At 39.6% G+C, this 16,577-nt stretch overlaps 1 protein-coding gene across 1 annotated transcript; it reads left to right on the top strand.

Annotated features, from left to right (window-relative positions):
• Positions 1–326: 326 nt before the first annotated feature.
• Positions 327–16,193, top strand: ccdc71 (coiled-coil domain containing 71). The gene is made up of 2 exons (XM_049022062.1): positions 327–697; positions 13,800–16,193. Exon 2 carries the CDS (start codon positions 13,851–13,853, stop codon positions 14,895–14,897), a length of 1,047 nt encoding a protein of 348 aa, XP_048878019.1. The 5' UTR covers positions 327–697; positions 13,800–13,850; the 3' UTR covers positions 14,898–16,193.
• The last annotated feature ends 384 nt before the right edge of the window (positions 16,194–16,577 follow it).

Genomic DNA, 16,577 nt, shown 5'->3' with positions numbered 1-16,577 from the left:
TATAGGAATTTAAACAAAAAAAAAAACATTTTACAAACTATTTTGTTCTACAGCATCAACTGACTCAAGTATGACCTCATAATTTAGGGTTTTTCGCGAATGATATCATACCCCACCTATTCAAACCACACCTGCGCCATCAAATTGCACTAATTTCCGGCGTATCTACGTCAACCCCACTCGTCGCTGACCTGATCCAATCATACGTCGTAAATCGAAATATATGTAAAATAGTCTTGCGTTTAAAAATTTCCCCGCCCACTTGTTGTTTTAGTCACGCCCATTTCCTTTTCCAAAACCAAAAGGGCGGACAATACCGACGCCTATTTCTCCTTATATAGATAATTTCGCCATTTTCTGGGCGTTTTCCGCAGTAATGCGCCGTCCCCTTCCTATTCCTTACGCAACATATCTCCGCCTATCCTCTCTGCCTGTTATCTTTACAGCTCCCCCCACTTTGAGGTAGCAGCCATTTTGATTTGGTCTCCTTTGGGCTCTGGTGGTCTGTAAACCAATTGGTGCACGCTGAAACGGTGAAGCCACGGCGGCGAGCTGTGTCGTCGGGTCCCGTCTTCCTGCTGCGCGTCCTCGCTGCTTTGTGTACCGCTGCCAGCTGGTATTTTAAACGGGAACTTTCTGGCAAATGAAGTCAGAGCGCACTCCCTGAAAAGCCGCGACAAATAGCTGCCGCAGGAAGGTAAGACGACTATCATTTGGTGACATTATTTGATGAAACCGGTGAATTATGGGAAGAATATATTTTTTAAATTACTTTTATTACCGGTACTCGTTCCGTGACATAGGTCGCCTTTGGTCATAGTTCGCGGAGATTGCCAGGGACACAAGTTAGTTGAGACAAATTCGTTTGTCATTAGTTTACCCAGATATTTTCGGAGATAGGTTGATGTTACTAGCCTTTTCAAGTCACTTGTAGCTGTTCCAGCTGATATTATGGTACTATCTTTGTTTTAAGTGTTTTTAATGACGTCAACTACCTGTATTGAGGACAGATTCGTATTGTGAAGTAGTTCGCTACCCTTTTTGTCAATTGAATAAAAAAATCTGACAAGCTAATCACCCTTCATGAAAGCGGTAAAGTTGCCATTCTGTTCCCAGTAATAATAACTAAACTGCCTGTTTGGAAGCATTTGTTGTTGGGTAACTGATTAAATGACTTGATCCAGCTCTTCGTGTATTTCTTGGAAGCTGACTGGTACTTGGTACTTAACTGAAGTATTGTGAATAACTTCGTTTTATCTATCGTTGTACTATACGTTTACCGCTGGCTATTGGCCGCATATCGTCTTAAATTGTACGTATTTAACCCACGTGACTCGTCTGGTAGTAACCAATCAAATTCCTGCATTTTCTTCGGCGGCCAATCATGTTTATCGGCTTTGTAAGGGTCATCGAATAAGAATAGTTAAAACGGTAGTATTTAAACACTGGGCTGACTGACGGCTTAGTCTTTATTGTAATACGGTATATCGCGGTGTTATGAAATCTTGCCGACAAATTTAGACGCCCCCATCCCACTCAGCGAAATTTGGGGAATCCCCTCCCCCATTCTGCACATCGTATTGTCCCTATCGCTCTGCGAATTTTAATCGATTATAATCGATTTTCGGGGGTGGAATCCTTTTTATGGTACCCCTCCTTCCGGTACACTTTTGTACTCACGTGCTGCAGTTATGGCCAGATACCTCACTTTTTTGTTAGCTTTCGTGCTGCGGACGGGCGTGACAGGGGCTGCTTGTGTTCATACTACATTTGGCTGCGGATGTCATGGTCCGTGCATGCATACAGCATTGATAGTCCACCAGACCAGGGGGGTATTTTCCGTCCTTAAATCGCTTAGATCATCCACAATCAGAAGCCTCGTCTCGGATAAGTTAATGGCGGTGAAACTCATCCTCTTAAGTTAATAATAATAATAATAATCGATACTTTTATTGTCCCCGTAGGGAAATTGTCTTTACGCCTCCCACAACTTGCTCTTTTTTCATAGAGGAAGTTGTCTGCGAAGGGCTGCCACCCGTAGCGGCGCCCAGGGAGCTGGGAGTTATGGGCCTTGCTCAAGGACCCACAGTCTGAGGCGGGGTTTGAACCTGCGACCTTCTGATTACAGGCACACAGGCTTAGCCCACAGAGGCACACACTGCTTAAGTTGTGTAGTAGGTTAATCTAGCTGGATCCATTCATCCAAGATGATGCTTGAAAAGCCCATATATATCGAGTTTAGAAACCTTGATCGGCAAGTCTCTCATTGGCTTCCAAAAAAGGTAAAAAAAAAAAAAACGGCGCAATTTTTCAAGCAATTCGCGCAGCACCTTTTATTAGATGGGTATGATGAATTCAAATATTTAGTATGTACTAAAGGAAACGCTTCAAAAGCCCAAACCAGCACGCCTGGCAAAAAGTGTCCGACAAATTAAATTTGTAAGTAGTTTTTAGTCATTGTATTTTTCACTTGAATGTAGTATTATGTTTCAAATTTTTCATTATAATTTTTTTGTCATAATTACAGATCAAATACAAGCACAGTATCACGCAGAACATGGGAACAAGTTCAAACACAACATTTTATTTATTAATTCATTCATTCATTCATTCATATATATATATATATATATATATATATATATATATATATATATATATATATATAAATAAACACACACACACACAAACAGCTTATCTGACATAAACGGGCCGGCAGAATGCTGGATCAGTGAAAATGTCGGGTAATGGGACGTGTTAAGACAAAGCTTATTGAACTTTTAAACAACAAAACAAAATTTGTCAAATTAACACTCACAGATACATACGCATGTAACAGACGATAAACTGGTCGGCATACAATGATAAACTGCGCTGCACTGAATAGTGAGTAGTGACAGTGAGTGAGGGTGGGGCGAATGACAGGCACATGAGTCATAGTGTAGACGGGCGCGCCACTGTACAGTCAGGGTAACTAACTGTACAGTTGGGAGCAACAAAAAATAGACTACGCTCACGCTCGCAACTTGCAGTTGTTGTTGTCGATCGATGCGTTTTTTTTCCGGATAATACGTAATGTCGGATAAGTAAGACTTTGTGTATGTGTGTGTATATAGTGTGTGTGTGTGTGTGTGTGTGTGTGTGTGTATGTATGTATGTATGTGTATATATATATATATATATATATATATATATATATATATATATATATATATATATATATATATATATATATATATATATGTGTTTGTGTATGTGCTTATTCATTTTATGTATATGAAATGTAGGAAATCTATAATTTATAAAACATTCCTTTTGAAGCTAATAAGGCGGCAGACAAAACCTTTGGAAATTCTGGGTATTGAGAGAAAATTGGTGCGATAGTGAGAGTTTATATAACTGTAATTTTATTGCATGTACATTACCTGCAATAGCATAAAACACGTCTTTAATTGCCTGCACTCGCAGGTGTCCGGGAAAAATAATTGCGAATTGCCTGGTAAACTGTACTCTGATATATTTTCCGCATCGCCTATAATATAGAAAAAAGTGCCGCTTGCAGCATAGCTCAAGGCAATGCACAATGTCTGTGTGGCTGTGAGAGCCCGACTTTGCCTAGTTGGACTTGCATATATGGACTTATACGGAGCTAATAAATCTTTCAGATATAATATTCCATCTCGGCTGAAGCGGTATTTTTCGAAAAGAATCTCATCCGACAACAATAAAGGATCTTGCCGAACGCGCAAAACCTTCTCAATTTGAAATTTCCAAATTATTTGTGCACCGATTGCAATTTGTCGCTCATCCATGAATGGCGAGGCCAAGACTGGATTTCCATGCATAGACACTGATTAAGTGTGTGAGCTAATCCTTGTTTACGTAGAACATTTGGATATGCTGCTATGACAACACATCCAGCAACAGTTTGTAGAAAAACTGACAGATCCAGAATCATGCCAAATCGTCAGTAATTACATCTGGTTAAACGAGTAATCCACATATGAAAACTACCCCCCCAGGAGAGGGCAGATGTATTTCAACAAACACAAATACAAGCAGTGTAGTGATATGGTAATTTTTTATTAATTTTTTTTAAGTTTAGTGTAGGCTTGGGCGGTGCTTTGGTTATACGCCAAACTGTAGTATGTTGACTTCCTTGTAACAAACTTAGCTGGGACCTCTCCCTGCTCGGCAGATTTTATCACCAAGATTTCAAAATGCCTGAATGGTGCAGCTTTTTAATGTACTGTACACCTCAGTCTAAAGTCTGAGCAATATGAAAAACTGGGTATAGTAGAGCCTTGGACCTTGAAAGCCTCATAACTCGATCAACTCCGACATCGAACAGATCTGTCAATTTTTTTTACTTGTACCTCGACCAAAATCTTGGAACTAAAAATTGTTCAACTCTACCAGTTTGGGCCTCAAATTGGTTGGTGAAGAAAAATCTAGCCACATTTCAAAGAAAAACTCAGAACATGACAAAAAAACAGACATGCTAAAACTTTTATGGATCGAGTTGCTTCTCCCTTCCAAACAATGAACCCTCTGTCCATCCTCCTCTTGTTTATGGCTTTTGTATGGTTGGGTTTTTATGTGTGTGTTTCATTTGATATTGATTGTTAATGCTTTTTATCATTAGTTAGGTAGATGGATAGGTTTAAGTAGGCAATCATTTTGGGGTTTGGAACGGATTAAATTCATTTTCATTATTTCCTTTGGGGAAATTTGACTTGGATCTTGACCAACCTTCTGGAACGAATTAAGTTCATGTTTCAAGTTACCACTGTATGTGGGTACCTCTGATCCAAACAACAACTATTCTTCTTCTGCTCTTTTGTCATTGATCTGTCCACGATGCCAAATACTGGGAACACCTAACATATTATTTTGCAAGTGTGCGTTTGATGAGCACGGATGTGCACAGCTTCCGATAGGCATATAAATCTAGGCTACACGTGCACTGACCATGGCCAACCCCTGATGATGAAATTCACTGGTCACATCCCCTCATCTGCAACTGAAAGTGCACATGGAAAAGTGAAGTATGAATTGGCCTTTAGATGCATAAAGTAACAGCCCTGCGTACGATTATAATGCCACTAGTCTTTTGTGCTGTTGCGTAGGGTGGAATGCTCTTTGCAAGGCTTTTGGGGAACGTCCGTCACCAGTGTCGCGAAAAAGTTGTTCTTTTTGTTAGCTTTGGTATAACGTATAAATAAGTATGTTACGTATTTATTATATTCAAGTATTAAAGTAAAAAGAGCTCTTGCATTGGAATTTGTGTCAGTATTGGAATCAGATCAGAACTGAAAAAATGTGGATCGGCCCATCCCTGCTAGTAAATACGAATAAAAAAACTCTATGCCCAAAAAAATTTGTGGGCTGATAGAAGCATACATAAAGTACTGTTCCACCTCGTTTATACATTGTGTTTTAAGCTTTCTTGAGGCATTTTGCAGTTCAATTTGAATATCTTCCAAGCGAGGATAAGCAAGTGGCAAATGCTTAAAATATCCCACGGTGTTTCTCCCACTGGCCACAGTGTCACTTCGTAGCAGTAGCAGCCCATCATGTATCACATGCTGCAGCGAGTGCACAAAATATTTCAAGCCAGCAACTCCCAAATCATCCATTGCTTTTTTCAGGTAACTCACATTGTTTTGCACAATTGCGTGCACTTTGTTTAGCGGGATTTTCCACTGAGCGATACTCCTACCTCTCACAGATTATTTTTGCAAAGATTGCAACCGCTGCTATTAGTTGCTGATAAAAGCATAAAATACTTCCAGATCGTCTGCCCCTTATCTGATGTTCTTATGCTCCCCCTACTTCGAAGGGTATGCGAATGATGTCACAGCAGGCGGAAGTCACTGTGCTCACACCCACTAAGTAGCAAAACACGGAGAAGCAGCATCAGCATTCAGCTTGAATGCTGTAAAAATCATCTGAAATGGGAAAGAGTATGACTGACTGTAGAAAATAGCTCCTATTTCACATTAAATCTTTTAAATCTTTTTAGGTACTGCCGAAGTCTAAATAAGCAAGAATTGGCTGTAAATATCTGATTGGTGCACCTCTATTTACTAGTTTTGAAATATTAATGGTTAGGACTCTGAGGTAGGTAGCTAGCTAGATAAGTAAATAGTAAGATATTGGTATCTGTCCAAAGTTTCAGGCTTGTGGCCGGGATATACTTAATGTGATGCGTACACTACATAAGCGGTGTACTGACTATACTTGTATGAGTAGTTTTTGTCTACCTGGAGGATAAACGGTCATGTCCACCAGGGGGCAGTGCATTTTCTTGATCGGCTTCTTTGTTTCTGGTCTCACTTGTTTGTATGAGGTTATGGCATGAAATGTTGCACACTCATTGCCTACACCGTGATCGAGTTGCTGATTTTGTAATACTGTCACAGTGTTCTCTGTATTCTAACCCCTGCTCCCCATCATATTGATACTTGCCACTTTGCCACATGCCACTTTACTACTCCATTTTGAATGTTGCATCGTATGCTTTTAGATATCTCGTAGTAGTTACTATTTCATAATTAGGCTGCATGATATTGGAGGGGAGTGTCAGTTACAGCACTACGGCCATGTGGCGTGTTTCCCTGAGGGTGATCCGGCTCGCAGGATCCTCATTGCTGAGGACCCAAGTGGCTGGTCCAGGCCAAGATGACACCCACGTAACACTTGGCTGTGGCAGATGGATGGCTCTTTCCAGTGGGTGGGACTGGACTATGTATCTGCCTGGGGGATCGCCGGCCGGGATCCCAGGGAGTTTCGCTGTGGGGTGGGCATGGCAACACGCTGCATCTGCGCATGCTCCCTAACCTGACCTGACTTGATGATATTGGAAAAAATCTATTTCTGCAATAAGTATTGCAGTATTTGCAAAGAAAAAATTAGTTAAAAATAAATCAGTTTCTCACAAACGCGTCAATTCACGAGTGATTTAGACGGCAACAATGAAAATGATTAGGATTGGTTTGGAGAGTGCATCTAGATCTGTCGCAAAACTAAACTTTAAAATAATGTTAAACATATACTTGATAATCTGAAAAAGAATGGTCATTAAAATAGCAAGCTGTGCAAAGTTTTCTTTCCTATAACAATATAGGCCTAAATGTTATAGCAAAACCTAAACCCAATGTACTTGCTGAATTTGATCACCAAGATTTATAAATACTGGGACTGTATTTAAAAATAATGTTACGTATGAAAGTAGGCAAGTTAGAATTTCACTACTTAGACACTTAAACTGCCGTTAAATTTTGAAGATGCTGTATACAGAGGAACACAATAATTCTGAGTATTTTCTACCTTACCTCTGAAAATGTACAGTCCTTCCGGTCACTCATTTTTAATAAAATCAGACGCTACTTTAATACTAAGTGTACTGTATATAAACACACAGTCCCATGGCAGAATGTGACCATACTGCCACTCCAACTTTTGATGGTGCTGAACTCGCACTTGTTAAATCAGTAATCTGTCGTCTTTTCAAAACGTCCATTGTCGGAAGCATTAAAGGTTTTAAAACTAGGTTAAATAGGCAATAAAGTAAACCATGTCACCTTACTTTGTTTTACTAGCATCGGGGGCGTGTAGTGCCGCCCTCACATGAAGATCGCTATTCGCATTATAAATAGCTGCATTACCGCGTATTCTAATCACATTCGCATGGAAATTTGATGAACAACACAACGGTGGAACGCGATCCAGATACATCCCCATCAGCACTATAAAATAAGGAGGGGGGGATGTAGCCAGGTGTGAATGGCTCATGCATACGCGAGAAAGTGGCTACATGTTCAATGAAAGGACGTCAAGTAGTGACATGAGTTAGGATTTTCTTATTTATCCAACTGAATGTAGCAACACAATTTAATTATCTTCATGTAGCCAAGACTTTGGTGATCAGATATCTGGGATCAAAACAACCTTCCACCATTGCCTACTATGGAACACTTGCAGAAACATTATAAAAGTACAAACTGCATTTTGCAATGTCTGTACTTTGATGTCAAATCACAAACTTCACATGAATCTGACATTTTTACAAAGTACACTAAGATGAGTTTATGCCAAAACATATATATATAAGAAATAATTTATTTGCCATGAATTAAGTTTATGATTTTGAATGAAATAGGTTCCCTACCCCTAGACTCCAGAGGGTTAATGTCGAGATATAGGACTTTTATGACACGTTGGTATGGAAACGTCATCATTACTATTCTCCGCAAATTTAGAAAATTGTGTAAGAAGTAAATGATTTAACAATGTTTTTTTGGTCTGTTTCTGAATAATTCATTCATGAGGATCATGGAACGTTGCACTCGTTCACTTCCCTGCAAAGATTCATTCTTTTCATTCTTCTTGTACTGAAAAAAATTACATGAATGCTGTGAATGCCCCCCCCCTTGACCATGGCCAGTGAGATCCAGGGACGCATCTAAGAATGTGCTGTATGATTGACTAGACGCTAAACCTGGGACTCAATGTATATGCCTTCATTGAAGAAACGGCCAAGAGTCTCTTATGGGAATTCTGGCTATTTGTGGAGAGCCAGATCAGCTTAGAAATAAGAGCCGACTCTTTAGGCGCTCAAGCGGCTCTCCATTTGGTACATCTTTGGTACACCCTTGTAGACTGTGTCCTTTGAAGGATACAGCCCGTGAATTTGGACACAGTCTATGAAGGCATTGCCTTTGTAGGGTGCAGTCTTGGAAGGTTGAATGGAAAGTGTTGTCAAATTATACGACAGTTTGGCCATCAGCAACTGTTCCCTCCCTTCCCCTTGAGTCACAAAGCATCACTTCTATAACTATCTCATACTATGGGATATGCTGGGCTGCAAAGTTTCTCAGACGCAAGTGTGCAGGTGCAGCAAAAAGACATAATAAGCGTTACCTGCAAGATCGCTGTTTTTCTTTTTGCTGCAGTTGTTTTCATTATTACTTTTAACTTGACATACCACATCTTTAAATTCTCATCCCCTGCTTTAGAATATAGACCAGTTCATATGTTGACGGTATCTCATGGGGTAACGCCGAGTGATACGTTTTAAATTTACTGCACACTGAATATTGAACTGAAGCTTGACATAAAAAATTATATCGCAAATCATAATCGCAATGTGTGTCAAAAAAAATCGCGGTTAGATATTTTACCCAAATCGCTCAGCTCTAATTTCAACAACAAAAATACGTTAAACATCACAACATCTTTTATTTGAACAAGCCGTTTTTGTTATTGGTTGGTTTGGAGTGACATTACATCTGTTAGGGGTGCAGCATGTGTTTCATGGTCAGTGTGACTTTAGAGCCCTGCCTACCACATTCATCGGGTTCTTTCTCTGCCACTTCAACTTTGTCTGCACTCCGTATACATATAATAATGTGCTCGCAGTGGGAACACATGCAACAAATGCTATTTTCTAGTTGGCTGGTAGGTAACTTAACTTTAACTCGATCAGGACAGCTGTGACCTTTGCGGAAAACTCAGTTCCATATACCTGCTCCTTGTCCATTAATTATATGTAACGGGACACCTTGGTGGCCGTTATCTTGCTTCTCAGTGTGAGGGAAAAAAGGTGTGGGGTGTGAGTATGTGAACTGGTTGAAATGTGTGCATCTTATGGTCAATGCTTGAGACCCTGATTTTACTTGTATGACTCGCGACATTTTAATAATTCATAAATAAATCTGGCCAGCAGATCGATCTTTCATTTTCCACAGAATAAAAAACAATGTTATGTTATCCACTTAATTAGCCCTGGCATGTTTTGCCGCCAGCGCCGGCTGGAAACGCAGGCAAAAGGTATTCAGTCATACTGAGGTACAAAAATAAATAGGTACAAGTCCTCTCTCTTTCTCTTCTGCACTTCTGCCTAACTTCCGTGTTGGCACCGATGCTTGTGGTAAAGCAATCAGCAAGTTTATCACTGCAAGCATTTTCTCAGTAGTGCCTCTGGGGAACTGAATCGGACCAGATTCCGATGATCTCTTTCACACACACACACATGCATGCACATACACAGCAGTTCTCAATCTCTCTGAGTATTTCACGTGATATGCAATGATATCGTCAGCCACTATATGGGGGGAGGGGGACATATTTGCAAGTCATGCTGTCTCCAAAAATGGTCACACTAAATGGTCGCAGGCTGGAACCTGTCGAAGTCCTAGACATTTTTTGCTATGTTCATTACATTAGATCTTTACATAAGTATGCTGCATGCTTATTAGCTCACAGACACTGAGATTTATTGTTTGAGTATCCGAATTTGGCACTGAAAGAATTAATTTTTCGATCCTCCATAGGACTATCACAAGAGTACCGAAGTTTGGTATTCAGCCCTATTAATAAAAGTCACTACAAATCGTACCATACTGTACCTGAGCCGACAAACCGCTGAAGCCACGCAATGTTTTCATGAGCGTTACAAAGTATTGTGTGCGTTCATTATTACAGACTGTTGTATTTAACATGAATTTTTAATTTAATTGGCAGTACAAGTTGTCCATAAGTCGGATGCTCTTAACCCGGGGACTGCCTGTATGCTAAAAGCTGGTGACACCTTGTCAGTAGTGATGAAATGAGTACCAGTGTCATAGTAAAATTCTCAGCAGTCGATTAAAATTTGAAATGGTAATACTGTCATTAAAACCATAGTTGATTATTGTGCTATGAAAAACTTGAATCCTGTCCAGCATCAAATTTTTTGTTATTGGTTGAGGATGTTTAAGACATTAAATCAGCTTTTCGTTGATTCTCACACTAACTCTTGAGATGTGATTAATGCTACGTTAGAAGTCAGAAATTCTGAGTTCCTAGTTGGGAATTTCAATGGGAACGCTGCCTGAACTCGGAATTCTGACTTGGAATTCCTGTGCAATAGAGGTTTACTGATCTATTATTCGGGTTTGGTATTGGCACCGATCCATTCGAATATCGTCCATATGTGACCAATCCACGTCAGATACTTGCTTATTTAGTTTTCGGCAGATTGCTCCTATTTCTTTTTAAATTAATCTGTGCAATCACATGACAGCTCTTTCCTACTTTAGATGTGTGTTTGCGGTATTTAAACAAAACGCTGCTGCTGCTACTCAGTTTTTTGCCACTCGGTGGGTGTGAGCACAGTGATTTCCACCTGCTGTGATGTCATGTGCATTTTCCAGAGCCTCCGGATTACTTTAGCTGTGGTGACTACCGTTGCAAAGTGATGGCCAGTAGTGCTGGTAGTTCTTCATATACGCATCACAACTGCTGGTTGTTTTTTTTGAGCATATATCTGATACATGTTTACTTTGAGTTTGTACATGTTTGGCACCCTTCGGCAAAACAAAGCAGGAAATTCCAAAATTATGATGGCAGACTGCGAGAATAAGTAAAATACCTGCGATTCTATGCTAAATTTCAAACCCTGGTATGTTTTTGCAAGCTACCTTGCTTGTTCGTCAGTCATTTAAGGCGGCAGTTAGTTTTATTGTCTGTGTGTTGCAGATGGTAAGACGAAACGTTTCGTAGTATTCATATTAATTATGAAGGCAAGCTGCAGAATGGAAGTGCAGCCAACACCGGAACTCTGTTAATGTCAGCTAAGTAAAACGGACAATCTGAAGCCTATGTGTGATGTGTATTTGCAAGTGGGGTGAAGGGTGTCAAAATGGCACAGCAATGTTATATTTCCAAACTGAGTAAAACATGTTTCATTGGTTGTGCTGCCTATTTACTTACTTGTTTGATTTATTTATTCATTAAACATTTTACTGCCAGACTTTATATTAAGCTACTGTAAATGGGTCATTTTATTTTTAGATGCATGCCCAATCAGAAATTATTTTTTTCAAGGTCAGGCTTAGTCAGAATAGGTCTGGGCGATATGACCTCAAATCCATATCATGATTAATTGAACATATTACCTTGACTACGGTTAATGAATGATTATTTTGTTTTTGTTTCTTTGTTTGCCTTTATTTCATTGACAAGGTTTGTACTGTAAATACAAACTGGCATATTTTTTCTAATGAAAGACTATATTATTTTATGATAATGGAAGAAATCACACACGGATGAACCATTTATGGTTATTCATTGAATATTTCAAACAATTGAAATCAAAGCACTAATAGCTTGAAATGAAAATATCTGAAATGTTTTGTCATAAGATTTTATGTAAAAAGCAAGTTCCCAAAAGTAGAAAATAGTTTGCATTTCTTGCAATGAGATTTTAACAACTCTGAGCTATTAGTTAAGTTCTCCCCAAGCGAGCTTGATGGGCCGAATGGCCTCCTCTCGTTTGTATAGTTCTTATGTTCTTATAATCACTACAAGTGGTTTCCACTGTGTTTTAAATATTGCTAGTGTTGAAGCCAATTGGTGGTACAGTGGAAACCGTTTATAGTGATCACGGTTATCGTGATCAACCCCTCAAATGGATCAAAAAGCTTGACAGAATCATTCCTATACAAATGTGTCCTATACAATATAAACAGATTAAATAATACAAAAAAAGTAGTAACTGACACAGGTAAGATTACGTCAATTAGCGGTTCTGAATGTCAGTTTCGATTAATTTTCAATTAATTGCCCAGCCCTAAGTCAGAATTTAATTCATTAAAACTTTTCCTGCCAGAGTGTCTATTGAACTATTGAAAATGGATTTTATTTTCAGCTACACACTCAGTAGACATTAACAAATGAGTTGGCTATCCAAAATGTACTATGTATTATGTCTGTTCTTGGCCACATGTATATGAACTTTTTTTTTTTTTGGCATAATGTGGTACATCAAGACTTTCTTCAAGGTTGGGACGTCTGAATATATACTGGCAATAATAGGTATCTTTGCTTTTTGGCCAACTTGTGTATACTGCTAAATAAACTTCTTTTAACATGCAATTAATCTGTTTCTATTGTGTGGAGGGGGAGGTGAAAATCCATCCATCCATCCATCCATTTTCCAAACCGCTTATCCTACTGGGTCACGGGGGGTCCGGAGCCTATCCCAGAAGCAATGGGCACTAGGCAGGGAGCAACCCAGGATGGGGGGCCAGCCCATCGCAGGGCACATTCACACACCATTCACTCACACATGCACACCTACAACTCCAATTAGCCTCAGCATGTTTTTGGACTGTGGGGGGAAACCGGAGTACCCGGAGGAAACCCCATGACAACATGGGGAGAACATGCAAACTCCACACACATGTGACCCAGGCGGAAACTCGAACCCGGGTCCCAGAGGTGTGAGGCAACATTGCTAACCACTGCACCACCATGCCGCCCCCAGGGGTGAAAATATGAAATGTTTTCGTGACAATATAAATTGGTTGTTTAAATATTTCTTCTGAAAAGAAGCTCATTTTTGCTGCGGGGTGTTATCTGCATTTTTACGCTTCATTATTTGATGTATTATGATTCCTGTATTGATTTTGCTGTACAGCTATAAATATTCAAATGTCTGTCACATTCCAAATAAAGATCATTGGCTAGTAAAATCTAGAAATCCTTGTTCTATTTCTCAAATGGCTAGTTGGGGTTCATTGCAAAAGTCACCCCTTTCCAAATAACACATTTATTTCCAGAGCATAAAAACATTGGCCAAATATAAATCAATAAATAAATCAAATTGTTCTGATGCTCAATGCAACTTATGCAGTACTTGCTGTTATTCTATTAATGGAAAAATATTTTTATTTGAAGCATGTTTTCAAGAGTTTAGCACTTTTATCTCAGCCTTGTGTAAACTAAACTGCCATTTTATGTTCTCTTTATAGGGTTCTCCCCCAGTTGAGGCTTTTTATGCAGATCAGCTTTTGGCTTATGCCATGAATTGTGACGAGAAGGTTCTGGACAAGGCCATTAATTCCTGGTCAAGACTGGCCGTAGCAGGACAAATAACCCTTCTGGAGGCTTTGAAGGTGTTCAACCCCATGTCAAAAGATCTTTCAGAGACTGAGACGCAGCTTAAGTCGTTCCTTCAAGGAATCTGGGATGAGGGCCATAGACCCACAGTGCTAAAAAGCAAAGATGTCTATGGGTACCAGTCATGCGTAGCTGCACCATTGCTGCTAGAGAGAGAGCCTGAAATGCCAGGCTTTGACAACAAAGTTCCTAAGGTTCAGAAGCCTGCTAAGAAACGAAGCCGGAAATCTGTGCTGAAGAGGAGGAGAGTCCGTTACAAGTTGTTGAGCCCAGCTACTGAAATTGTTTTAAAGAAGCAGCCAAAGATCTTGTTAACAAACCTCTCGCAAGAGTCCCTCAAACAAATGATCCATTCCCCATCACTGCATTCGACTGCTAGTCCAGTGCAGCAGTGCTTGAAATTGACGAATATGAGCGGCCCCTCAGGTGGCCACACTGCAAGGCTGCAGATTCATTCAGATTTGGCACCATGGGGCATCGCCGCCCCCAGTTCTCACCCACCGGAGGCACGATCCGGCATCCCAGTTCAGCCCCTGGAGAGTGCTGGCAAGACACCTGAAGTAATTGCCTTGGAAAATCTGGAGAAGGCGGACACATCCCTTGTTGGAAAATCTACAGCTGTGTGCGAGAACAGCAGAGTTGTGAAAAAGACCGACAGCTGTTACAAAATGGTCCCGCTAAGGGTAGGTAGGTCAGATAAGCTGGATTGGAGGGACAGGGACCATGTGACCGTTCTTGGTAATTCAGTGGGCCAGGATATGTCCAGGTCCATCTGGATTAGGGAAGACCCACGGGACTTGCGACCAAACGAAAGCAGTTTGTGGTCTAAGGTGATTAAAGTGGATGATTTGACCACAGATGAAGAAGTGAGACTGAAAGCCCAGAAGATTTTACAGGTTAATTTGTCTCCCGTGATACACATTAGACCTCTTGTGGTTTATCCCGTATAAACTGAATAGTTTTAAAGGAACTACTCACCCGCTTTTGCTATTTGGGAAGGTTTTTTTTAATGTATATTTTTATACGCATAACATGAAGTTGCTGAGCCTGACTAGTCTTCAAGGTTTATTGTATATAAATACCTTGTATCCATTGGATATAACCCAAGAGTCGAATTTAAAATAACCTTTATATGTCTGTGAAGTGTGAACATATTTGGATTTGACACTGGATGATTCCTGTCCCCTCCACACCTCTAGTTCGGCACCTGTACAAATTGACTGTACTCAGTTGCACAAATACACACACATACATGCACGTGTGTATGTACAGCTTGTAACCCCTGTTGACGTTGGTGATTAGTCTGACAGTCATGTCAGTACTATGCGGTGTCTATGGAATTGTATCCACAGTGTGCCCGGGCCAGTCCCTAGAGAGACCCATTTAGATACTCAAAGAAATTAAGCATGGGTATGTGGCTTTAAATGCCTTAAATATATTGTTTTGGTTTTGGGTATGTCTTGAATGTGGGTGCTTTGTTTCAGGGCAGAATTAAACAAGCCATTCTGTTCTGTTCAAATTTACAATGGGATTGATGTGTTGCATCAACTTCTGCTGAAGCTGTTTTAATGGTTTTCTGCTTTTGCTAATTTAACCTTCTCCCCCCTCAATCGCAGTGATTGTTCTGGAGTTTAGAGGCAAATACCCATGTTTGCATTCTGAATTGTGGTTTAAAGACTCCAGGACAAGGAGCTTCAAAGTAGTCAGAGCCTATAGCGTTACTATTTTTTTTTAATAGGACAAAAAAGTAATTTAATGACCCCTGAAATAAAACCATTGTGCTTTAAGATTTACTGTAGTTTTTTTTTTTTAATTCCAAAATGTAGTGTTACATTTTATACATCTTTTTTTTATTGTTGTTCATTAATATTTATGTTTGTTTTAAAGAATAATATCAAATGATTGTTGTTGCTTGGCTGGAGAGGAGACTATAGGCTACACTTAATGCTTTGGATTTTAAATTAAGGGTATCGATCTCTGAAGAAATAACACTTTCACTGGCAAAGCAACAAAATATGGTAACGATTGGCTTTTTTTTAAATTGCTTCTTTCAGGTCACTTATAGTGGGAAGTGTTTTTATAGGAGTTCTGGATGGACTCGTTTTCTGGTTAATATTTTTTTTTTATATATAAAATTGTCATAAGGCATGGTTCTGTGAACAATTTTTTTTAAACGATTCTTTCAGTGTTGTATATTTGGTATTATTGTTCAGACATTGAAATAAAGCTTTGTTTAGAAAGGAAAATGATTCTGCATGATCTTTTGAGAAGTTCCTCCACCTTGATCTGACCTGGCATTGAAAGTTGTGAAATTGACTATTTTACAAATTATCTACCTTTATGCTTCAACTGCCAAGGAGCTCTGCACTGAAATGCCTGCTCACATACAGACGAATTTGTTGGTACCCTTACAGCTCATTGAAATAATGCTTCTTTTCTCCTGAAAAGCCTTTAGTATGTGATAAACCAATACAGTCGAACCTCGTTACTACGTACCCTGGATACAACGTTTTCACCTTTTCAACGTACAGGTTTCTAATTCACATTTTTAGCCTCTGTATTATTCTAATAGCAGCCATTGTTTACAGCGTACACCCTTACAGCGTAAACTTCGATACAACATCCAAATT

Source organism: Brienomyrus brachyistius, chromosome 8 (assembly GCF_023856365.1).
Source record: "Brienomyrus brachyistius isolate T26 chromosome 8, BBRACH_0.4, whole genome shotgun sequence".
Taxonomy (NCBI): Eukaryota; Metazoa; Chordata; class Actinopteri; order Osteoglossiformes; family Mormyridae; genus Brienomyrus; species Brienomyrus brachyistius.
This window is presented reverse-complemented; position numbering and strand designations above follow the sequence as displayed.